Source organism: Coregonus clupeaformis, chromosome 15 (genome assembly GCF_020615455.1).
Source record: "Coregonus clupeaformis isolate EN_2021a chromosome 15, ASM2061545v1, whole genome shotgun sequence".
Lineage (NCBI taxonomy): Eukaryota > Metazoa > Chordata > Actinopteri > Salmoniformes > Salmonidae > Coregonus > Coregonus clupeaformis.
The window spans coordinates 63,792,026-63,817,928 of record NC_059206.1 but is presented as its reverse complement, the minus strand read 5'-3'; the positions used below and the strand labels follow the sequence as shown (position 1 = coordinate 63,817,928).

The 25,903-nt window shown below is 42.8% G+C and overlaps 3 protein-coding genes across 16 annotated transcripts in view; all 3 read right to left on the bottom strand.

Moving 5' to 3' along the window:
- LOC121548236 (casein kinase I) overlaps nucleotides 1-6,086 on the bottom strand; it is a 50,876-nt gene extending 44,790 nt beyond the window's left edge. For 2 of the 4 annotated variants that reach the window (XM_041859644.2, XM_041859645.2), the window contains exons 1-2: nucleotides 5,870-6,086; nucleotides 441-854 (exon numbers count right to left, since the gene is read on the bottom strand). In XM_041859644.2, the coding sequence (XP_041715578.1) occupies nucleotides 441-615 (175 nt within the window). In that variant the 5' untranslated portion in view covers nucleotides 616-854; nucleotides 5,870-6,086. The remainder of the gene's footprint in view (nucleotides 1-440; nucleotides 855-5,869) is intronic. The other 2 variants (XM_041859642.2, XM_041859643.2) reach the window with 2 other exon arrangements.
- A 1,268-nt stretch (nucleotides 6,087-7,354) lies between these two features.
- On the bottom strand, nucleotides 7,355-19,478 carry LOC121548237 (sorting nexin-1). The gene is made up of 16 exons (XM_045225278.1): nucleotides 19,321-19,478; nucleotides 16,908-17,073; nucleotides 16,680-16,798; nucleotide 15,424; nucleotides 15,034-15,099; nucleotides 14,317-14,360; nucleotides 13,928-14,069; nucleotides 13,691-13,769; nucleotides 12,886-12,961; nucleotides 12,634-12,747; nucleotides 12,280-12,373; nucleotides 11,953-12,158; nucleotides 8,757-8,900; nucleotides 8,573-8,653; nucleotides 8,389-8,460; nucleotides 7,355-8,265 (listed from the first exon to the last, which is right to left on the bottom strand). Exons 1-16 carry the CDS (start codon nucleotides 19,435-19,437, stop codon nucleotides 8,215-8,217), a joined length of 1,572 nt encoding a protein of 523 aa, XP_045081213.1. The 5' UTR covers nucleotides 19,438-19,478; the 3' UTR covers nucleotides 7,355-8,214.
- A 3,131-nt stretch (nucleotides 19,479-22,609) lies between these two features.
- Nucleotides 22,610-25,903, bottom strand: part of neo1a (neogenin 1a) — a 209,478-nt gene continuing 206,184 nt past the window's right edge. For 6 of the 11 annotated variants that reach the window (XM_041859657.2, XM_041859654.2, XM_041859647.2 and 3 more), the window contains one exon: nucleotides 22,610-25,297. In XM_041859657.2, the coding sequence (XP_041715591.1) occupies nucleotides 25,148-25,297 (150 nt within the window). In that variant the 3' untranslated portion in view covers nucleotides 22,610-25,147. The other 5 variants (XM_041859658.2, XM_041859651.2, XM_041859652.2 and 2 more) reach the window with 2 other exon arrangements.

Sequence of the window (25,903 nt, the reverse complement as noted above, 5' to 3'; positions counted from 1 at the left end):
TATACTGTTACCACGGTAATATCACGGTACAAAAACATCATGATACTTATAGGCTTGGGCTGATATATGATTAAATCAAATATCGTGATATTTGACATTGACGCTATATCGTGATGTGCAAGAAGATACTCTATTTAAAACTTTACAAATCAAAACGTTGTAGTTTTATCAGTTAGGCCACAGGATGCAAAGCCACTGAATGTTTTCCCTGTGGTATCGCGATACTACTCAGTATCGTGATACTTGGTCTGGTATCGTATTGTTAGTAAAATGTTGGTATCATGGCAACACTAGCGGCCAACACATGATATGAAATGTTCAACACAAAAAAGATCAGTTCAACTGAGCAGTTTATGTTTCCCATGTAAGCCGAGTGTCCTTGGGTGGTTCAACATGAAATACAGGCCTACCATTATAAAGATCACGTTAAACTCTCTTACCGAGCTTCAGTTCTCCGAAGTTGCCGCAGCCGATCTTCTTGCCCACGCGGAAGTTGGGTCCCACCATGAGCACCCCGGAGGAGGCTGAGGAGCTGGAGGGTCTGGAGTGCCCGCTGCGCCCCTGTGCCACCTTGCTGCTCCTCGCCGGCCGCTCACCCTCTTTTGGATGGTCCATGGCACTGCGGGCGCCGCCGGGCGGCGGCTGCTGCTGCTTCGAGGGATCCAGTTAGAGGCCTCGGGCCGTGCCCACCACAGCCCCGTCACTGGCACCGGCTGAGGCCTGGCACGACAACGCTCATGGGCCGAGGGCTGGCACCTAGCCGCTGGCTGCCCCTTCACCGTCCTCTACCAATCACTGTGGTGGCTGGCCAGTGTGCTCGACATCGGGGTGGGACCAGGGAAGAGATAGGAGACCTGGGGAGGAAGCAGGAAGTAAACACATTAGGAGACGTCTCTCAGTACAATGTCATTGAGTGACATGGTGGTTTAAGGAGGTGATCTATGACTTAGCCTTTTGGTGTTACCAGCAGGCCATCAATTCATCTTGACTGACTGTCCTACGAGGCACCTGGCCAATATGAAAATATAGCTACCGGGATCATTTGTCTGGCTGAATGGGACAGACTTCAACAATCAGAGCACGCTGGACTGTTAGCTACCATGCTTATTAAAGCTAGAATCCTTAGTTGCTACATCAATTTTTTGACTTAATGATTTATACCCATTGATTCTTGATGACTATAACTTATAAATGTCACATGAGCTTAGATTAAGTGTCATACCCCATCAGAACCCAAAATATACTTTAACTCTTTTAAAAACTTTTTTAAAAACTGTTTGTAAACAATGTACATGTAAACAAACACTGTATAGACTCAATTAAAACTATAATTTTGAAATCATGGATGACCAGTTCTTCCATCAATAGCTCTGCCTATGAATTTGAGTGTTTACATTTCTCTAAGCTTTTTACCGAAACAGAGGCTGGGTGTTAGCTTTGTTATTGTTTCAACTAAGGATTTTAGCTTTAAGGAGACACAAATACGTTGGGTACGGCAAAGTCAAACATGAACTACAGTCAACTTATTATCATTGTCTACTATTAGAAAGGTGAACGGAATAGTACATTGTTGTATGTCTCGCTCTACCATCGAAGACTTGCTAGAGAGATACTAATCAACATGAAATGTAGTCAGAGGTTTGACCCTGGAGACAAAATGAAAGTCGTGATTTTAATCATCTTAGAAGATTACACCCACTGGCTGTATTCAAGGATGTGGGTAGTGAGATTATTATGTAAACCATTACATAAAGTTGTCTCTCAGCAGGGAAACAGAATAACAACTTTACACACAGCCTGGACTTCAACACAATGTCTTGCCCATGAGAGAGTCTGTGTTAGCAGGCCTAATCATTGTCAACACAATCACACTGTCTTGAGACAGCCTGATTGTCAGTAATGCTTTCTTGCTCATTAATTACAATAGCACAGCAGAGGCGTGTAGAGTCTAACTTCATAAAATGATCAGTCAAGAGACAACACAGGGAAAACAGATTAAGTCGAGGCCTACATTCAATGGACCTACAAAGCTAGCTCCCTTTTCCAAGAGCCATCATGAACCAAATTATGTTTGCAGATCAACCTAATTATGTTTGCACATTCATAACCGCTCAATGTATTTTTTTTGTATATCAACACAATGAATCCTGAAAAGCATAGATGATTTGCCGAGACATGGCGGCATGGGTGAAGCTGGAGTAGTGTGTGTGTGTGTGTGTGTGTGTGTGTGTGGGCCCCGGTGCGGTGACTCATGTTCAGTTTCTCAGATTCCATCTCAGCATCAAAGACAGCCAGTCTCTCCCAAGGGCAGCTCCACAGCCTTCCCGTTACATAAACCCCCAAAACAGGGAGAGCACAGGACAGCAAAGACAGCAGTGGTGGTGGTGAGGTGACTGACAACTCACCCAGTCCCAGCCTGGATAATCATTGCCATCTATCAGGCTGCACAACCGTCACGCTGGATCTTGTGTGCATGCATGGTTGTAGTAGGCCTAAATGACTAGTGTTATTGCTTTAGATGAGTGTGCCACTTTTTTCCAGTCCAATAATCAAATTGGAAATTGACCTTCATATGTGTTTAGGGGGTCGATATTTACTACTTGCTGCTAACCTAGTTGTGGGTTAACAGTAACTTGCATTAATACTGTCATTAACAACAGTTTTGTTGACCCCCCAGATAACAGTGTAGGTTACTTTACTTTAAGTCTGTATGACTTTTGCCATAAGTTAAGCCATCTGTGCATTACAACCTTTAACTTCAACACAGGATTTCCCACAGCCCGATGTCTGACAAACACTTCTGATGGTGCCATGCACAAATATGATGCAAAAAAACAACAACATAACATTGATGGCTTTCCTGCTAAGTTACGTTTTTTTGGCATTATATGTGTGCATGACACCATCAGAAGTGTTTTTCAGACACCAGGCGGTGGGAAATCCTGTAATAGGAGTATATACACTATATTCTTACTCATAGCCATCAGGCTTTGAATGTGATGATTTATGATTACGTCCATGCTACGAATGTTGTTATTGCTTGTTTCCCCAGAAAAGGATAGACAACGGCATCTTAGCTTTAAAAAAAATAAAATGATCTTTTAATGCTCCTACGGTGCAGTTGTCTTAGTATGTGTAGGCTATGTTATTGATACTTGTTGTCTGTGGTGATAAAACATTTTCCCATGTTGGGATCAATAAAGTACTACTCTAGTCTCTACACTTGAGGTAGCTGAGACAATAGGCTGGATTATCAAACTGTTGGATGTTTAATGATCAAGACTGGTGAAAAATATCTACAATAACACTGTGGCAACTGTGTGGACAGGGTTAGCTACTGACTGGCCTCTAGGATGAGTTTGTCACAGGTGTCAAATTCATATGGAGGGCCGAGTATCTGGGCGGTTTTCACTCCTCCCTTGTACTTTATAGATCAATGAAGGTCCCTTATTGGTTAAGAACTCCCCTCACCTTGTTGTCTACTTCTTAATTGGCAGAATTGAAAGGAAATAACAAAACTAGCAGACACAGCCCTCCGTGGAATGAGTTTGACACCCCTGCTCTAAATAGAGTAATTAACCTTTAGTGGAAAGATCAGCCCGATAGGGGGGGGGTCAGGCAATACGGAGGGATTCACACTGTGGCAGTGACAGCTAACAGCTGCTTCTCCCACTGTCTGCTCTCATGCACTGTAGCTTGAAGCAATTTCTCAGCCCTATTGACTTCCTTTCAAAGTTCCCCACAACAACAACATAGGCCAATTCAACTTTTCCAAGCAGGCTTTCAAAGAAAACTTGCCGGGACACGGGCTGATCCCAGTATTGCGATACTAGGAAGTAAGAAAGGCACCGCAGCGTTCTAAGGCACCGCATCGCAGTGCTTGAGGCGTCACTACACATCCGGGTTCGATCCCGGGCTTGTCGCAGCCTGACGCGACCCGGAGACGGCATACAATTGGCCCAGCATCGTCCGAGGTTAGGGGAGGGTTTGCCCGGCCGGGATGTCCTTGTCCCATTGCACTCTAGCGACTCCTGTGGAGGGCCGGGAGCATGCACGCTGACACGGTCGCCAGTTGTACAGTGTTTCCTCCGATACATTGGTGGGGCTGGCTTCCGGGTTAAGCGAGGAGTGCGTCAAGAAGCAGTGTTGCTTGGCAGGGTCGTGTTTCGGAGGACGCATGGCTCTCGACCTTTGCCTCTCCCGAGTCCGTATGGGAGTTGCAACGATGGGACAAGACAGTGACTACCAATTGGATATCACGAAATTGGGGAGAAAAATTAATAAATAATACTAATAATAAAAGGCAACAACACATGAAGCAGACTTACTTTCTTGAGGAAAACAGTCGTAATGTTTGAAAAAACGGTCTTATGTTGTCACTCAGACAGTTGTTTATTTTGCAAACTATAAACACAATATTGTACATAATATAGGTTTTTAAAGAACCATAGAGTTTAGTCTGTTTTATTTTGTACCAAGAAAAATCGGGTTTCGTAGTATTGTGACACTGGACTGAACAGAAAGAATGTGTTGCATGCTCAAACCCACAATTCATAGTGTGGTCTTTTTTCCCCCCAGTTTCTGACACAATTAACAATAATTTCCTGTAATCGCACACATTTGGTGGAGGGGAGTTCTGTCATAAATAAAAGGATAGAAGAAAGTGGGTTGAGAACAACCCTGGCAACTTGCTGGGCCTGGTGCCTCCTATAGGCCTTGTGGTTAACCTGAGACAGACGCCAATAATCTGCATAACCACTGTCAGTTTGGGCAAGACTAGTTTTCATTACAAAAAAACATCAGAAAATGAGATGACACTTTTTCACATGCTTTTTGAGTTGCACAAACAGACGACTGCATACCATCGATTAGTTCTAACCACCCCCCAAAAAAATTGCTGAGATGCCATGGAACAGAAGTTGAAAGGGATAAACAAATTATCATGACCCCGCCCTGATTGACCCTCTGTGCTGGCCTAAGGTGCAAACACTCATGTCCCAAGGTTGTAAAGAATTTCACCTGCTCCATTTTTCCTCAATGGCTCACTCAGTCTTTTCTCACTTTGCACGCATATTTGTCCATACTGTAAATAAAGTCATTTATATTCTATACGTCAATATATTTTGTCTCAGGTAGCCAGATTAACATCAAATGAGGAATCATTCTACTGTAGGTCTAATCATTTTCTCCAGAAAATAATGGCTATAGTTAGGCCTACACAATTTAAATAACAAGACATACCTAGTTAGCTAGCTAACAGGGAAAATACTGATTTAACGTTAACAGCGAATATGCTTTTCCACGAGCTAAACGATGCCAGCAGCGACGTTTGTTATTATAGCCTTCTTCCGTAGACAAAAGCTACTTCATGACAATGTGGACATATCGATTAGCTTGCTACCTACAGTAGATGTGTAAATTGACGTTAACTAGCTTTCACACGCTGATCCAATGATGGTAATGTCCATAACGTTAGCTAGCTAACGTTAGATAGTTAGCGTTTGTTTTGTCAAAAGCAAGCACCCATAATGTTAAATTGGGCAATGTTATCCATCCATAACTTTCATCTATCCAGCTAACGTTAGGTAGCTAACTATGCAAAAAAAATGATTTGGATGAAAAAGCAATAACGTTACTTGCTTGGATACGTTAGCTAGCTAGCAGGCCAACTAACAGCGCCATTTATTTAATTGATATTTAGCTATAGCTAGTCTCATTGACATGGAACCACAATTGTTTCAGGGGGAACGTAATTTCGGTTAACCCAAATTAGGTGGAACGAGGAAATGGAAAATAGCTAACTAGCTACAGTAGTTATCGTCATTAGCAACGAGGCTAGCTATCATCATGCAAACAACCACCTACTTACTTTGGCTGTGGTGATAACTGTTGATTCAGACGCCTCTTGCGATTTCACTTAAATGTCCGCAAGGTGTTCGAATGTATTTAATTCTATAAAATATAAATATTGTATAATTATAAGTCAAGAGAGACAGACTAGCAACCCTTTCATTATTTTTCTTCTTCTCGCTATCTCGCTGCTCGTGAAACGTTTTACGTTCTCCGGAAGTACAGGCAACCGCACCATTGAGCTATGAACAGCACACCCGCTTGCGTCAACACTTCCAGGTTGCACAGGGCTCGATACTTATTTTTTTTGACCCAAATTTTTTTTAATTTTAATAATGGTGAATAATTATTTGAGTATATGACTTCAAATTATGTAACTCAATGGTTTCAACAATGCAACACTCGTACCTACTCCACTGATACAAGATCAGTAATTTAAAATGTATATTATGGGGATGGAATATGATTGAAACCATGCACCAAATAACCTCCATATGATAATCCCTGTCCTACATTCTTGGATACTAATGTAATTTTATGGACAAAAAACCCCAGCCTCAAACATTAAACCAAGTTCAATCAATCATCTTTATTACTCCCATCTATAGCACTTTCAGGAATATCTTATCTAAATGCAAGTGGTTACAAAAATAAAGCACATCTTGAGGAAAAATAACAGACACTCATATAAATGTTGGGTAAGAAAATTAAAGGAGTCAACACTTGTTACCACTATGCTTTCATCATCAATACACACTGCTAGTCAGTGCTAGACTTGTGTATAACCCCAACTGAATACCGGCACCTAATTTTCTACTGCTTGAGTTCCTGCACCTTATATAGAATATTAGTTCAAAGGTACTGCGGAGTTCTTGCACCTAAACAGTACCAGCACCCAAAATGAGTACTGACACCTATTTCAGTCCAAGTCAAGCACTGCTGCTACTTTATCAAAATTGTGAGGAAACATGACCAGTGGTATAAAGTACTTAGGTAAAAATACTTGAAAGTACTACTCTTAAGTAGTTTTTTGGGGTATCTGTACATTACTTTATTATTTATATTTTTCACTACTTTTACTCCACGACATTCCTAAAGATATGTACTTTTTACTCCAATACATTTTCCCTGACACCCAAAAGTACTCGTTACATTTTTAACGCTGAGGCAGGAGAGAATTATAGTCCAATTCACGCACCTATCAATTTCACGCATTGTCATCCCTACTGCCTCTGATCAAGCGGACTCATTAAACACAAATACTGTGTTTGTAAATTATGTCTGAGTTTTGGATTGTGCCACCGTCTGTCTGTAAATAAATAAAAAACAAGAAAATTGTGCCGTTTGGTTCGCTTAATATAAGGAATTTGATGTATAGCATTGACTTTTACTTTGTACTTTTACTCAATTATGAACATTTTGTACTTTTTCCACCACTGTACTTAAGTACATTTAAAATCAGATACTTTTGGACTTTTACTCAAGTAGTATTTTACTGGGTGACTTTTACTTCAGTCATTTTTTATTAAGGTATCTTTACTTTTACTCAAGTATGACAATTGAGTACTTTTTCCAACACTGAACATGACACATTTCATGAGGCTACATGTTCGAACACAGATGTTTTAAAAATAGCATTTCAGAGAACAACATACTGATGGTCAGTTCAGAAAGACTGTTGTTGAACATAATTATTTGAGGTTACAGATGTATATCAACTAATGATCAAACAATGGAGCACACGCACAAACACGCAGGCAGGCACCACTCATCTGATGGGTCAACATAAACATACATTCCGTGCTTCCATTATTTTGTGCAGTCACTGTAGGTCTGGAAATGTACAAATTAAGGACCATTAGACGGACTAATACTATCAATTTGAATGAGCTCTCTAGTCAAAGTGGTATTTCACACGACACACACAATTTGCTACATTCCCCTATGCGTTTTTGTGGATCCAAAAGTTATTTCATGAGCTTTAGTAAACAGTTATGAACTGCCCTCTACTGTAAACAAACACTACTAATCTAGGGAAGTACCTCAAAATGTTAACAGTTTAGGATTGGAAAGTCATACTCTTCCTATCTGAGCAAGGGTGGCCCAAGAACACAGAGTAAAAATATCCCACTCACACCACTGACATATTTCCATAGAAAAGCTATACTGTCAAATTCATCTCTGTTGAATCAATACATTGTGCCGATGTAGAGCATACTGAAGAGCTGGAAAATAAATCACTAATGCTAAAATAATATGGATGAGCTGTAGAGTAGTTCTCCGCTCTGTTGCATTGTCTTCTGGGTACATAGTCAGGAGGTAAAGTGTTCAAAAAAGGCAGTCGGTCTCTTCCTAACGTCCTCATCATGCTATCGCCTTTGCTTCAGGCAGGAATGCTTCCCAGAACTTTACGAGCTAGATCCAAGAGGAAGAAAAGTGAAAAGAGAGCACATCAATATTTGGAGTATAAAGGCCAACATTTCAAGCAAACAGTTACACGAAAACGCACATATTAAATAAAAAAATAGTAAAGATTACCCGCTGTTGAGACTGTAGAAGAGACTCCAGATATTTCACTATCTGGCTTTTGAAGTCCTTGGACTTCTCTTTCTGTTAGATGAGGGGGAGAAAATAACTGTCACGCAGATTTTCTCACTCAAAACTATCCTGTATCCTGAATACAGCAGCACAATGTTGCTCAAATGAAAAAGACGAGCCTTACCTCAAACCTGAGGAATTCCTTGCGAACGGTTACAGACATCCTGTCAAAATCCCGCTCGTACTGAGTGACTTTCCCCTCCCACTGAAAGACAAGAGGGGAATAAGGAGAGTTTTAGGTGGAAATAGAACTCAAAGCAATACCACCTCCCTTTAAGTATGCATTACCACAGTGCTGGCTCCTGTACCTCAGTGATCTCCTCTTTGGCCTGTTGTAGTTTGTCTGGCTTGTTGGCCCACAGTAGCTTTGCTTCGGCCTCCCTCTTCTTCTGCAGGGTGCTCTGAGCCTCCTGCCAACGCTGCCACGTTTTCATGCGCTGCTCAAAACAGCCCTGTGGAAAACACAACGAGAATGCCCAAATTAGCCGCACAGCACGAGTTTGGGCCAAAATTAGCACCACATCAATTTCACATCGAGGGCACTCCGATTCTAGCTAGTAGCTACCCAATTTAGCACCAAAGCTAGCACAAATGTTTTATTTTTTTACTAATCTTCCATTGCTATCTATTAGGATTTACTCATCCAATCAATGTAGTCGTAGTTTTCTATTTAGAATTCAGGCCATAGAATGAAGTTTCCGTACCCTGACGGCCCCTAGTATGCGGATGTAGAATGAAGTTTCCGTACCCTGACGGCCCCTAGTATGCGGATGTAGAATGAATTTTCCGTACCCTGACGGCCCCTAGTATGCGGATGTAGAATGAAGTTTCCGTACCCTGACGGCCCCTAGTATGCGGATGTAGAATGAAGTTTCCGTACCCTGACGGCCCCTAGTATGCGGATGTAGAATGAATTTTCCGTACCCTGACGGACCCTAGTATGCGGATGTAGAATTAATTTTCCGTACCCTGACGGACCCTAGTATGCGGATGTAGAATGAATTTTCCGTACCCTGACGGACCCTAGTATGCGTATGTAGAATGAAGTTTCTGTACCCTGACGGCCCCTAGTATGCGGATGTAGAATGAAGTTTCCGTACCCTGACGGCCCCTAGTATGCGGATGTAGAATGAATTTTCCGTACCCTGACGGACCCTAGTATGCGGATGTAGAATTAATTTTCCGTACCCTGACGGACCCTAGTATGCGGATGTAGAATGACTTTTCCGTACCCTGACGGACCCTAGTATGCGTATGTAGAATTAATTTTCCGTACCCTGACGGCCCCTAGTATGCGGATGTAGAATGAAGTTTCCGTACCCTGACGGCCCCTAGTATGCGGATGTAGAATGAAGTTTCCGTACCCTGACGGCCCCTAGTATGCGGATGTAGAATGAAGTTTCCGTACCCTGACGGCCCCTAGTATGCGGATGTAGAATGAAGTTTCCGTACCCTGACGGCCCCTAGTATGCGGATGTAGAATTAATTTTCCGTACCCTGACGGACCCTAGTATGCGGATGTAGAATGAATTTTCCGTACCCTGACGGACCCTAGTATGCGTATGTAGAATTAATTTTCCGTACCCTGACGGACCCTAGTATGCGGATGTAGAATGAAGTTTCCGTACCCTGACGGCCCCTAGTATGCGGATGTAGAATGAAGTTTCCGTACCCTGACGGCCCCTAGTATGCGGATGTAGAATGAAGTTTCCGTACCCTGACGGCCCCTAGTATGCGGATGTAGAATGAAGTTTCCGTACCCTGACGGCCCCTAGTATGCGGATGTAGAATGAATTTTCCGTACCCTGACGGACCCTAGTATGCGGATGCAGAATGAAGTTTCCGTACCCTGACGGCCCCTAGTATGCGGATGCAGAATGAAGTTTCCGTACCCTGACGGCCCCTAGTATGCGGATGTAGAATGAAGTTTCCGTACCCCTGACGGCCCCTAGTATGCGGAATGAAGTTTCCGTACCCTGACGGCCCCTAGTATGCGGATGCAGAATTAAGTTTCCATACCCTGACGGCCCCTAGTAGGCGGATGTAGAATGAAGTTTCCGTACCCTGACGGCCCCTAGTATGCGGATGCAGAATTAAGTTTCCATACCCTGACGGCCCCCTAGTATGCGGATGTAGAATGAAGTTTCCGTACCCTGACGGCCCCTAGTATGCGGATGTAGAATGAAGTTTCCGTACCCTGACGGCCCCTAGTATGCGGATGCAGAATTAAGTTTCCATACCCTGACGGCCCCTAGTAGGCGGATGCAGAATGAAGTTTCCGTACCCTGACGGCCCCTAGTATGCGGATGTAGAATTAAGTTTCCATACCCTGACGGCCCCTAGTATGCGGATGTAGAATGAAGTTTCCGTACCCTGACGGCCCCTAGTATGCGGATGTAGAATGAAGTTTCCATACCCTGACGGCCCCTAGTATGCGGATGCAGAATGAAGTTTCCATACCCTGACGGCCCCTAGTAGGCGGATGCAGAATGAAGTTTCCGTACCCTGACGGCCCCTAGTATGCGGATGTAGAATGAAGTTTCCGTACCCTGACGGCCCCTAGTATGCGGAATGAAGTTTCCGTACCCTGACGGCCCCTAGTATGCGGATGCAGAATTAAGTTTCCATACCCTGACGGCCCCTAGTAGGCGGATGCAGAATGAAGTTTCCGTACCCTGACGGCCCCTAGTATGCGGATGTAGAATGAAGTTTCCGTACCCTGACGGCCCCTAGTATGCGGATGCAGAATTAAGTTTCCGTACCCTGACGGCCCCTAGTAGGCGGATGCAGAATGAAGTTTCCGTACCCTGACGGCCCCTAGTATGCGGATGCAGAATTAAGTTTCCATACCCTGACGGCCCCTAGTATGCGGATGTAGAATGAAGTTTCCGTACCCTGACGGCCCCTAGTATGCGGATGTAGAATGAAGTTTCCGTACCCTGACGGCCCCTAGTATGCGGATGTAGAATGAAGTTTCCGTACCCTGACGGCCCCTAGTATGCGGATGTAGAATGAAGTTTCCATACCCTGACGGCCCCTAGTATGCGGATGCAGAATGAAGTTTCCATACCCTGACGGCCCCTAGTAGGCGGATGCAGAATGAAGTTTCCGTACCCTGACGGCCCCTAGTATGCGGATGTAGAATGAAGTTTCCGTACCCTGACGGCCCCTAGTATGCGGAATGAAGTTTCCGTACCCTGACGGCCCCTAGTATGCGGATGCAGAATTAAGTTTCCATACCCTGACGGCCCCTAGTAGGCGGATGCAGAATGAAGTTTCCGTACCCTGATGGCCCCTAGTATGCGGATGTAGAATGAAGTTTCCGTACCCTGACGGCCCCTAGTATGCGGATGCAGAATTAAGTTTCCATACCCTGACGGCCCCTAGTAGGCGGATGCAGAATGAAGTTTCCGTACCCTGACGGCCCCTAGTATGCGGATGCAGAATTAAGTTTCCATACCCTGACGGCCCCTAGTAGGCGGATGCAGAATGAAGTTTCCGTACCCTGACGGCCCCTAGTATGCGGATGTAGTCGGCCAGCAGCTCGGCCAAGATGAAGAAGTCGCTGGCCGCCTGCTCCTGGTGTAGTGTCTCCATCTTGTCCTCCACCTCGGCCAGTTGGGAGAGGGCCCGGGACAGAGCTGTGTTGTCCTCCGAGGTGCCCAGCATGGCCATGCTCTTGGCGAACACCGCCGTGTTCCCGCAGAGCTCTGACCAAACACAACAGATATACCAGGGTCACAAAGGAAAAAGGGAACGTCTGCTTTAAAGATCCAATCTTACCCAAAGGGTTTGGAAGCAGACGTTTCCCTTTTTTCCTGTGAAACTCACCCTTCCTGTGGTTGACCAGGGAGTCCACCACCGCGTGGAGTTTCCTCAGCTGCAGCTCCTCGCTCTCCACCTCCTGCAGTTTGTCGTCAAACCACTGGAACACAAAGCAACGTGGGAGGAACGATCAGGCAACCAATCAACATCAATTAAAACTATTTGAATGACAAAGGGGACTTATCTACCCAAAGCTTTACAGAAGCATACGCATCTCGTTTAGCAGACAGTAAAGAAAAAGCTCACATTTTACAGGAAAAAAAATGCACAAGCTCAAACATTAATTTAGATAATTTACTTTACTGCTATAATTTCATTTTTGTCATTTGAGTAAATCAACCACAACAGTGATTGTCTTACAGTGTCTGAGTCGTTGATCTTGATGGTCATCTTATTGACAGCATCAGACGCCCTGTTGATCATCTTCAGGAAGCCAGCTCCACTAAGTGCATGTGTACCCACCGCCCTAGGCAGCTGACACACACACACGCAGACACACACACACGCAGACACACACACACACGCAGACACACGCAGTGAACAAATGAATGCATGATTCCAGTACTTTGTGAGAGAACAGTATTGACAGCTAATGACTGAAGAGTCACCTACCTCGTCTTTTTCCAGGAACTCTCTGACATCAGGGTCTTGTAACAGGGACGGGTGAGACACTACTCTCTGGAGGTACCTAGAAAATCCCGCAAATATAAATGGGCTAGATTACAGGTAGGAAACAATGCAATGCCTGCCATATCAATGAAGATACAGCAATACATCGTTGAGAAATGTATTGTGAATGCATTGCATGTGGACTTTTGCCATATTCTTAACAAAAGCAAAAGAATATAACAAATATCAACAGGCTAATATAAAACACAGTCTGAACTTGATACTTCACAGAACTGTACATGCGAAGTCTGAGTACAACAATGGTAAAAGTGCTGCTTCAGGTCCTACCTCTCCAGAGTACAACAATGGTAAAAGGTGCTGCTTCAGGTCCTACCTCTCCAGAGTACAACAATGGTAAAAGGTGCTGCTTCAGGTCCTACCTCTCCAGAGTACAACAATGGTAAAAGCTGCAGCTTTAGGTCCTACCTCTCCAGAGTACAACAATGGTAAAAGGTGCTGCTTCAGGTCCTACCTCTCCAGAGTACAGCAATGGTAAAAGGTGCTGCTTCAGGTCCTACCTCTCCAGAGTACAACAATGGTAAAAGGTGCTGCTTCAGGTCCTACCTCTCCAGAGTACAACAATGGTAAAAGGTGCTGCTTCAGGTCCTACCTCTCCAGAGTACAACAATGGTAAAAGGTGCTGCTTCAGGTCCTACCTCTCCAGAGTACAACAATGGTAAAAGGTGCTGCTTCAGGTCCTACCTCTCCAGAGTACAACAATGGTAAAAGGTGCTGCTTCAGGTCCTACCTCTCCAGAGCCGCTCTCCTCCTCTCCACAAAGTCAGCAGAGGAAGAGTCCTCCTTTCCCACCTTCACTTTGGTCATCCCTATGGAGTGAAGCCATGGTGTTACTAGTGTCTTTCATGTGCCGTGTTCAGTACCCTGCACCTGTGAAATCTACTGGGTTTGTATACTCTGCCTGCAACCAGTGGTTTTGTTTTTTAAACTGGCGGGCAGACGTGAACTGACAAAAGTAGTTCCTTACCCACAACGCTCTTCTCTGGTGGTGGAGGGATGATACAGCCGTTTAGGGAGTGCTTCACCGACAGCTTCTCATATAGCCCAAGGAAATCACTGAACCTCCTCCACACCGAGAATGTCCTGTTCCTGAACATGGGTAATGTAGTCTGGGGGGTGGGGGGTGTAATTAGTGAAGATTAGTATCAGTTTGCGAAAGACAAAAGCACAAGTTCTGATTTCATAGAGGACACTGACAGAAGTAGACCTACACAACACAAGCACAGAGTAATTCCTTCAAATTGTTCATGGTCACAGTGAAAAGTACAGTACAAATGGTTTGGGAGTGCTACTACGTACATGACCAGAACTAGCTGTTTAAAAAGTCCCGATTTTGCTACTGCAGAAGTTACATACCCGAGTAGACACTTTGTAGGCCATGTAAGCATTCATGCCATCTCCTAAAAGGGAAGATCAAATTGTCATGTTACAGAGGTTGAGACACAGTTTAGTTTCAAATATGAAATCCGAGACTGGAAATTGACACACAAACTGTAAAATAAGAAAAAAAACTAGCATATCCTGGCTACAGCCCTCCAGGACCAATAGTGAACAACATTTAAAAACTAAACTGAGGTAAAGAGGTCGCGAGGATCTCGTCCTGGTCCGTCTTGTTCTTTCTCTTGCTTGAGCTCGTGGCATCTTGCGTATCCATGCTACTCTGGCTCTCGCCGTAGCTAGCTAGCATGCCTGCCGTCTTCTGTGAGGCTTTGATATTCCGTCTTCTGTTGTCTTTCTGTCGTGTTCTTCCCATTCAACGTGACAAAAAATAACTCTAAACTTGCCATATGTAGCTAAAACAAGTTCTAGTTAGTTTCTTGCTACATTGGTAGCCAATATTAGACCGTTAACCACCTAACCCTCAAAGTTGCTTGGACAAGCGAAAAAACGCTCCCTCTCACAGCGACGCCATCTTGGCTTCCTCCTTTCAAAACTAAACTCATTTGAGAGGAAGATAAGATAATTACATCATGGCTCCAATGGATTCAACCAGAATACACATTTCCAATGCTTCTAAAATGGTAGCTAAACATTAGTTTAAAGACAGTAAGAAAACGTAAAAATATCCCTTACCAATTTTCTCTGGATTGGTGACAGCAACATCCATGTCAAAGTTGTCCTTGCCCTCTTCCTCTTCCACTGAATTGGTGGAAATGAACAACAAGACTGTAATTATTCTTTCTCTTTTGCTAACGCTGCATAATGAAATGATGATGATGAAAATGTTTGGGGTTTTGCTAGTCTCATAAGGTCACCAGTATTTGTATGTATTTATATGGCCTATTTATTGCCTTACCTCCGTAACTTACTACATTCGCACACACTGTATATATATTTTCTGTTGTATTTTTGACTTTATGTTTTGTTTACCCCATATGTAACTCTGTGTTGTTTTTGTCGCACTGCTTTGCTTTATCTTGGCCAGGTCGCAGTTGTAAATGAGAACTTTCATATCATTGCTACGCTGACGATACACAACTAATCTTCTCCTTTCCCCCTTCTGATAACCAGGTGGCGAATCGCATCTCTGCATGTCTGGCAGACATATCAGTATGGATGACGGATCACCACCTCAAGCTGAACCCTGGCAAGACGGAGCTGCTCTTCCTCCCGGGGAAGGACTGCCCGTTCCATGATCTCGCCATCACGGTTGACAACTCCGCTGTGTCCTCCTCCCAGAGTGCGAAGAGCCTAGGCGTGACCCTGGACAACACCCTGTCGTTCTCCGCCAACATCAAGGCGGTGACCCGCTCCTGCAGGTTCATGCTCTACAACATTCGGAGAGTACGACCCTGCCTTACACAGGAAGCGGCACAGGTCCTAATCCAGGCACTTGTCATCTCCCGTCTGGACTACTGCAACTCGCTGTTGGCTGGCCTCCCTGCCTGTGCCATTAAACCCCTACAACTCATCCAGAATGCCGCAGCCCGTCTGGTGTTCAACCTTCCCAAGTTCTCTCACGTCACCCCCTCCTCCGCACACTCCACTGGCTTCCAGTTGAAGCTCGCATCCGCTACAAGACCATGGTGCTTGCCTATGGAGCAGTGAGGGAACGGCACCTCTGTACCTTCAGGCTCTGATCAGTCCCTACACCCAAACGAGGGCATTGCGTTCATCCACCTCTGGCCTGCTGGCTCCCTTCCTCTGCGGAAGCATAGCTCCCGCTCAGCCCAGTCAAAACTGTTCGCTGCTCTGGCACCCCAATGGTGGAACAAGCTCCCTCACGACGCCAGGACAGCGGAGTCACTCACCACCTTCCGGAGACATTTGAAACCCCACCTCTTTAAGGAATACCTGGGATAGGATAAAGTAATCCTTCTAACCCCCCCCCCAAATTGTAAAGTGGTTATCCCACTGGCTATAGGGTGAACGCACCAATTTGTGAGTCGCTCTGGCTAAGAGCGTCTGCTAAATGACGTTAATGTGCCCTTGAGCAAGGCACTTAACCCTAATTGCTCCTGTAAGTCGCTCTGGATAAGAGCGTCTGCTAAATGACTAAAATGTAATGTAAATGTAACTTGTTCTCAACTGGCTTACCTGGTTAACTAAAGGTGAAAAAACAAACAAACAGAAAATATTCCCTATATCTGTCTTTCGAGGGCTGATAATAATTACGGTATGGCATAATGGCCCTCCGAAGCAACAAGCAGCAGACAACAACATATTACATCAAACTCAACTGTGGTGGAATTTGTTGGGCATGTCCTGCTGTAGCCTACCTGCTCTATAGACTTGGGTTGTGTTGCTGCTGTGCTTGGTGTAAGTGACCGGGTGGATTCAGCTCCGGAGGGCTTGGCTGTGGCGCTGGGGTTCTCCATGGACAGCTCCACCGAGGCCTCTGAGGGGACGGGCAACATGCAACATAAGCAAGGACGTCACTGGGAGATGAACCAATTCAGCTCTTCAGTCCAGTATGGGTAATAATAAAGGTAAAAATGATAACATGCCTGCAAATAGATCATTCTCATCGTCTGAATGGGCACCGTTGGACTTGGGGTTGGAGGTTGTGATGGAACTGTTGACAGTGGTGCTGGTTTCTTTTTCACTGAAGACATCGGCTGGTTCTTCACCTTTGGCTGCGTCCGAATGAAAGGACTCTGCAACAGGGTTGCTCTGAAGGGTAATTAAAAACCAAGAAAGAAGAAAATTAGTACAGCAGTTAGAAACACAATAAGGTATAGAGGAATTCAAACTGAGGGTACTTAGTCAGGTCACTTTTTTAGTGCAGCTGTTTAAACCTTTCGCATACAAGGAGAAGCCCAAACCACAATATTTGGATGGGGTGGACTTGAGATATCAGTGAAAAGGGGCCAGGTCAGTTGATTGTGACAGTTAGTTTTAAGGGGCAATTATTATCATTTTTTACACTTCATATTCACCTCCAGCTGGTGTTGGAGATTATGAATTTGAAAAATTGTGAATTGTCCCTTTAATTATGTATTACATTGCTGTATTACAATGATGTATTAATGGTGTGTATTACATGGGCCTACATAGCCACAAGTCCATTACTGTCAAACTACGGTTTGTCCAAAATGAAGGTGGGGGTAACTGCTCAAGTGTGGACTATTGTCCACTATGGGATTTGAAGAAAATGTTGCATCTTTTCCTTTCTTTATTTGAGTGGAAACAAAAGTGTGTCCAACTGAAGTTAGATATATAGATATTAGTAGAACTAGCTAGCCAACGTTCAGTGAAGTTGTGAAAATATAACAGATTTAACTAGCTAACTAGTTACGTTATCAGCTGCCCAGGTCCTGGACAAGAGTGATGGCAACCATTGCTCAGATGGGCTAAAATCATAACAGAATTAGCCACCTAGGTTAGCTACAGCGGTGTGAAGCTAGCCACAATAAGGATCAGCAACAATACTGGCATTTGCAGTTCGCGTTCAAAATAAAAGTCCCCCATTGAAAGAGATTCAAACGGATACAAATAGTTTTATTTGTCACATGCGCCGTATATAACAGGTGCTTACTTACAAACCCTTAACCAACAATGCAGTTAAGAAAATAGAGTTAAGAAAATATTTACTAAATAAACTAAAGTAAAAATAAAAAATAAAAAATTTAATATCAAGAATGAGGCTATATATAATAATAATCATAATAATAATAATAAGCCATTTAGCAGACGCTTTTATCCAAAGCGACTTAGTCATGCGTGCATAATTTTTTATTTTTTTTAACTAGCTAGTACAAATAGTGGAATGATGCCATATTTGGACTAGTTAATGCTAAACAAGATCGGAATGTTATATAATTTCAAGACAATAATTAGTTAATTTGACCCAAAGCAGTACAAATCAGTTGAAATCGCACTGTGGATGTATAAGACTTTAGAATTTCATTTGGGGCATACTTATATGCACTGTACAGCCTAACCTATGGATGTTGCACCCATGAAATGTGGTATCAGCCTACTCAGGGACACTCACAGAACACAACTGTGAAGAGTTTACACAAATATTGTCCCAACTGACTGGGACGGAACGTGCTTTAGTCGACAATGTTCGATTATATTCGGCTATTGTTTACATATTGTGCACCACGTGAAATGCTCAGGAGATGGAAAATACAAGTGACAGAACTTACCGGCGTCGCAAAAAGTTGTGGAGATCAAATGTCTACAGTAAAGTATTGTTTACTTGTCTTTTTGCTGCGTCGGGAGGTTCTGCACAGACAACCGGTAAAGTAACCTCATATCATTTTACTCAACATTCTGGCTTGTAGAGAATTGCGTCTTTTTTTACAGCGACTTCTTTCAGACTGATTAGCCATCTAATAACCATGGTAACATTCTGTTTCCAGTCTGATGTTTAGTCAAGACTGTACAGTGAAATATAAGTATGCCCCCAATGCAATTCTAGTCTAATACATCCACAGTGCGATTTCAACTGATATTTTTTTGAAATTGTATTTTGTTGAATGTATATAAGCACATTCCTACATTGTTTAGCATTATCTAGTTAGTCAAATATAGCATAATTCCACTATTTGTATCCATTTGAATAACTTTCAATGGGGCACTTTTATTTTGAAAGCAAACCGCAAATTCCACTATTGTGGCTAGCTTCACACAGGTATATATACATATATATAGGCTGCAGACCAGCGCTCAACAAGTTAAGAGGTTGAGTGAGTGCAGCTTCCATTCAAAAAACAAAAGGAGTTAACGTTAGCTATCTAATGGATTGTACCAGACTGGAGACTGGAAAAGTTGAGCCTAGCTAGCTGGTTGGCTAAGCTCAGTTCTGTAGTGTACAGGGCTAACATTAGCATGCTATGGAATGGTGTACAAATCCGGCTTCAGTCAGGACAAGCTGTAGCTAGTATAATCTGATATATGTCTAGTTCTTACATTGCCAACGAATGCATCCTCCCCTTCATCACTGTCTCCATCTGCCATTTCGGAAAGTGGGTCTTGGTTCTCTGCTCCAGGGAAAGGAGGGGGATTCCGCGGTGAGCTAGCCGCCATGTATGTGATGTGATGATCGCTAGCTACGTCTGTAAGCGGAAGTTGACAAGTGCAAAGTACTGTCTGGAGTGACACCTGCTGGTGATTAAACTGCATCGCATTTAGGAACATCACAGACCTGTACTCTTTCTACAGTACTGTGTGACCAACTGTAAATGGTTCTGGAAATAGCAATATAATGAAGCACATTGTAGAAAATATACAGCCTATATATAATGTATGATATACATAGAATACTATAGGGAGTTAATTATATATCATTCATTTCTATTGGCAACGTTCAGATTCCCCTCCTTTTACCTCTGTGGTGATACCCGATCCGGTAGAATTTGAGGATGAGATCTCAAGCTGTATTCTGCTGCAATATCTGGCTCTATTTCAACCGTCATTCTGTGTTATACGTGAGGTTTTTAATGACCATGTGGCTCCAAGTGTTAGGTTAGGCATGGGTTAAAGTGGCTGGCTGGGTCATATATTAAGAGTTTAAAAAATGCACCTCTACCTTCTTGAATTAACCACTAATTTGGACAGGTGAAAGCAATGGTCCTTACAGCTTTCACCAATGGAAGGAGGAAGGAATCAAAGAAGCATGCATTTAAAAAGCATTCTGACAGAGCAATAAGAAAATTGGGCTGTGAAAGTGATCCTCTACAGGTATTTGTTAGGAGAAACGCCCTCTGTTCTCTAGAGTCCTGCCAAATTAACAGTTTGATAAAACAAAGGGAATAGCTCCAAAATTATCATTCAATTATTACTTTTTTTAATCAAGACTTATTTACTGAACAATGATTCTTATTGATGACACAAATGTGTCCTTTGAAAACAGATAAAAGTTCAAATGTAGCCCTACAGTGTAAGAGAAAAAACCTTTAATCAGACATTAACTGAGTGAGCCTAACCAGACTCCCTTTGTAGAAACATTTTAATATAATTAATATTAATTAATAATATTAATTCATATGCCATTTAGCAGACGCTTTTATCCAAAGCGACTTACAGTCATGTGCGCATACATTTTTACGTATGGGTGGTCCCAGGAATCGAACCCACTACCCTGGCGTTACAAGCGCCATGCTCTACCAATTGAGCTACAGAGGACCGACCACATTTGCCACTTTTTTTTTATTTGTATGGTTTTTAATCAGAGTAAATCCATTCTCTGTATTCTTTCTTCCATGTGTCTGTTGATATGCCCATCAGTGTACTGTTGTCTAAAGCATTTACCACATTTACGACAGCAATATATTTTTGTCAAGGTTCCCCTTGTTTGTGGAAGATTGCCACAGTCATGACAACAAAATAGTTTCTCTTCAGTGAATTGACTGATGGCATTTTAGTGGCTGATAAACCATTTTCCACACGTAAAGCACAATATGCTTGTAAGACTTGAATTTCTGGTGTAGCATGAACCACATTCATTGCAGCAAAATGATTTCTCCCCTGTGTGAAATGTCATGCTTGACCAGGTGTCCGCTCTGACTATAAGGTCAAAGCCAGACTGATCCGTGGAGAAAGGACACCAAATTCAAACGGATTATTTTTGTTCCGTGTGGAGTGTGTGACGTAAAACGCCTGCTCTTTTCTAATTGGCTAAACGGATTGTTACGTATCCGTCGCCCCGTCAAAAGTTAAACTCGGACATTTTTGTACGTGGAAATGGATGGAAATTGTATGGTTATGGACGCGTCATCTCTGCTGACCGTCAACGTATGACTTCCATTGAGAAACCATTGAAAATTACAGATTTGGATCCAGTTTGGCCTCGCCTCAATGATTTGCCACATTATTCGCATTGATGTGATTTCTCACCTGTGTAAGTCTTCACATGCTTAACAAGGTTTGACCTCTGACTGAAGGATTTGCAACATTGTTTACACCAATTTATTATATGATGAAGATTCAAATAGCTTGCGTTAGAAAAGCATTTGCTGCACACTGAACATCTGTATGGTTTCTTCCCTGTGTGAGTCCTGATGACTGACCAGGTTTGCCTTGCTGATGAAGGATTTGCCACATTCTACGCATTTGTGGCCAACCCTATTAATAGATTTAATAATTGATAGGTAAAATACAGTAACGATATGCTAGCCAAATCATTTGAGGTTAATATAGAGATCAAATTTAACTGTCCTCGATTTTCAGATGACTTTCAAAGGAAGACAACTATTTAATTCTCATTCATTTGAGTAGAATGTCCTTTTAAAAAAAGTCACCAGAATTGACCTCACTCAATCAACAACAACATCCCCTGCCCCCCCTCCTTATATAGACGCAAGAGCTTTGTCCTTCCGCTCTCTCTTTACCTTGAGTATCTTCAGTCCTGACAGTCGTCCTTCACTCTCCTCCCCATTAACACTGAGCTTCACAGAGATCTGGATTTACTGCAGATATTCACTGGTTAGTTCTGATACTGTTCTTCAGCCCCATAAACGTGCACATCTTCTTACCTGCATGCATCTCAGGTATTTCCACTGGCTTGGCTAATTTAAAAGGCATTAGCCTTATCTTGTTGGCTTGACTAGTTTATTTGGATTTCTGTATTTGGTTTGGCTTGACAATGGCTGCAATGAAGCTGCTAAGCGTATTTTCAGATCTAGGACCAGGCTAAGGGAACACGTCTAGCGGCTCTTTGATCAAAGTGGCAATGTCAACGTCTCCTCAGGTCACCTCGTTCCATTGACAATCATACCACAGCCTATATATGGTTTACTCTCAGTATGTGAAAGTGTTGCCTGTGCCAACAGGTCAATGACTGGTTACCGGTATAAAGCAGAGCTACAGTGAGTAGTATAGAGAATAAGTACGGCATGATGTGTACATCAACCTGGTCTCAGAGCATTTTGTATTATTCTGTACGTACATCCTAGACGTTTGCCTTATAACGCCCATCCATCCACCCCGACCAACCACCCTACTTTCATTTTTGCCTTAGGTAACCATCGGTCTTATGTAACCATATCAAACATAACATATCATACTAATTTGAGTTTCCCGGATTTATATTTACTATGTTACGCCTAGTCTATGAGACCAGGCTGTGTACATAGGTTGGTTTGGATCAGAGCATTATCTGAAGGGCAGGCAGTAAGTAACCCATTAAAGTTTTAAGGAGAAATCGATTGACGCCCCCACACACAAGAAAATACGACATACATGACAAAACAGACAGGTAGAAACTTCAACTTTGTTAGTATTCATAATAGTTGTATACACAATGTATAAGAGCACCAATAAAAATAAAAAATAACGTTTTTTTTTGTCAAACATTTTGATTTCTTTTTTTAAAAAGCCACAGAATATTCTACAGAAAGCAAAGAGATCTCTGTACAGAAACAAGCAACATAATTCCTCATCAGCAGCACAGTAAAACCTGCCGCTCAATTTCTTATCTCAGAAGCAAATTAACATTAAAACAAGACCAGCTGCCTGCTGCTAACCTAGGACACTACGTTACGTAAACATAGCTTTTATATTTAAAACACAAGATATGGAAGAAAAGTTTTTTTTTAAAAGAAAATTGTGAAAAAGTGCAATACAGGCTTGACTGTCTACAACTTGATAGGTTATTCCCAACGTCCTGTCTTAATAGGTTATTCCCAACGTCCTGTCTTAATAGGTTATTCCCAACGTCCTGTCTTAATAGGTTGTTCCCAACGTCCTGTCTTAATAGGTTATTCCCAACGTCCTGTCTTAATAGGTTATTCCCAACGTCCTGTCTTAATAGGTTATTCCCAACGTCCTGTCTTAATAGGTTATTCCCAACGTCCTGTCTTAATAGGTTATTCCCAACGTCCTGTCTTAATAGGTTATTCCCAACGTCCTGTCTTAATAGGTTATTCCCAACGTCCTGTCTTAATAGGTTATTCCCAACGTCCTGTCTTTCTTTCCCTCCGTTCCACTTTTTTGTTTTTGTTTTTACATGTTCCTTTTGTATCCATAAGTAAAATCTCTTACAGTTATTTTGACATTCATGACGATGTACATTATGAGAAACATGGTATTCACAAAAGTAGAGCATGTAACTAGGATTGCAATGACACATTTCTTTGGGTAAGAGGGCAGATGAAAAACTAGCTTCTTACATGAACATATTTTAATTTTTTTTCCTTTTTACATTGGAATTTTTCTTCATACAAAACAAACTACATGTATAAAAAAAAAAGAAATCTGAATCTGGGAGTCCCATTCAATAGGCCGACATCGTTGCAAGTAGCATTTAAAAAGAGCGATGATGCAGTGTTTCTTTCAGATACCTCAGATAACAGTAAACACATCCTTGATTGAAAAACCTGTTTTTCACATGACAGAGAGAGAGAGAGATAAAGAGCAAAAAACAGACCCCTTCAACCAAATATTGGCTCTTGGAAACAAGGCATCCATTTCATAGCACTTTCATTTGATATATTGCCATTCCATTGAAACGACTGACTGGGTAGGATGTGTGATTGTGGGGTGAGGCACCCCGAGTCCAGCAGCCTCTGGAGGGTTCATGTCCCACAGATGGTTCTGAAGGGTCACCAGCTAACAAGCCCTACTACCTGGCACTCCAAGGCCAGCCTGGCCTGAGAGTGGTGACTGCGCGTCAGAGGGGTCACAGTGTAACTGGAGAACGTCAACAGAGGGCACAGTCATCTCGAATGTAAACGTACGGACATGTTTCGTAAGGCTTCTAGAAACGGAGCTCCCATAAACAAAAAAAGACGGAACATTTCAATGTACAAAGGGGCAACACAATGCCAGAGAATGCAAGAATCCATTCAAATGTAATTTAATAACACGCAAGGCATCTCCCCATAAGATATGAAAAGTGAGTGTTTGAGAGTCTATTTTGTCACTCTCCTCCCAAATAAAATAAAATTAAATGATGGGCTGGGGGAAAAGAATGAGGCCGTTTTTAAAAACATATGTACATATCTATACGGATATGTATATAAAAAAATAATACATGACATATTAGAAAATAATAAAATACTTGGCACAATATATAACACAGAGTAGGGAAAACAGACATCATTGGATCAAAATGATAGCTATAAAATGACCGCTTTTATGGAAATAGGGGGCTGTTGTCCAATGTTCACTTCACTGAAACAGGCCAATAGATATACAAAAATGCACAAATAAGTGACACTAATTAAACACTGTGTTTAGATTGTGCTCCATGAGCACCAACTTGAAATACCGCCATATTTGACTCTTCCTCTTGACTTGGAATCGCAATATGATGTCTGTCGGAGCGGTCTCCCCGGCAACCATAGGCGCGGTCTCCCCGGCAACCATAGGCGCGGTCTTCCCGGCAAACAAAGTATGAGAACAACCTTCTGATTCATTAAAGTTTTTTTGCTGCGAAAATTCACAATCTTCTGGTTGAAAGCGACCAATGTTCGATATCGTCTCTGAGAATGTTTCTTCATAAAAAGGTGAACCGTCTCGTTTTTTAAATGGCCATCTCCTTCCTGAGACTGAGCAAGGTAAGCCAAAAGTTTCAGTTTTGATTTTTTTTCTTTTTTCTTGAGGGGGTGTGTTGGATCCATGGATGGTATCCATGTTGTATCCGGGCATCGGGCTCCCAGTTTGCTGAGGGCTGGCTGTGTGTGTGTTCCTGCCTGTCTGTGTGTGTGTCACTACCTGGATTTGTTTGTGTGTGTGTGTGTTTTGTGTTTCTGCCTGTATGTGTGTGTGAGCAGCGTGGTGAGTGGGCGCGTGGTTCTCAGGCTGTGGTTATGGCGTTCAGGTCCTTCATCAGGTCCTCTAGGTGGGCCATCTCCTCTGTCAACTCATCAGGCTCGTAGCTCTGAGGGAAAGGAACAGGGTTACTGCGGGGGGCAAGGGAGGAGCAGGAGGGGAGGGAGGCAAGGACCTGGGGAAGGGAAGGAGAGGGAAGGAAAGGGTCAGTTTGTTTTTGGAGGGGGTGGGAGTAATGAGGTTTACAAAAGATAGGGTAGGTGGGGTGGGTGGGTGTGAGGAATGGGTCAATGGGACTGCAGCATGAAGCGAAATCAAAGACAAATAAAGCAGCATCAACAGCCAACCATTATGTTAAGGCATTGAAAGGGGGCAAGACATCGATGCATGTGCAAAACCATTCCAATGGGTTTAGAGGAATTATTAGAAATTGGATGCAATAATATCAATGATCACAAGCGGCCAACGATAACACCATAAAACAGTGAGGGAGGCAGCAAGTTGCAAAGAATAACAGAGAGAAAGGAGACAGAAATGTGATTAAAATCAATGTCCATGTCATTTAGGATTGTGTCCAAATGTGTCCAAAAAGAAACATGACATGCTCTTGGAATGTATTCACTAGTTCAATGGGCTTGATTGATCTCTGACCAGGTTTTTACCCCAAAATGACATAGTAATTAATGTGTACTTCCTGGTACGTATTTAAAGTATGTACAAACTACAATAACAACCAACATTACATGATATGCCAGCTGATTTAACGGTCATAACCAGACAT

Bases quoted from the DNA above. Each gene is read 5' to 3' on its own strand.
- LOC121548237 (XM_045225278.1), bottom strand. From the start codon at position 19,437: ATGGCGGCTAGCTCACCGCGGAATCCCCCTCCTTTCCCTGGAGCAGAG. The intron at 14,070-14,316 runs GTATGTAACTTC...CCCACCCCCCAG, and splicing joins CCTACAAAGTGTCTACTCGG to ACTACATTACCCATGTTCAG. The intron at 8,266-8,388 runs GTAATCTTTACT...TCTTGGATCTAG, and splicing joins TTCTACAGTCTCAACAGCGG to CTCGTAAAGTTCTGGGAAGC.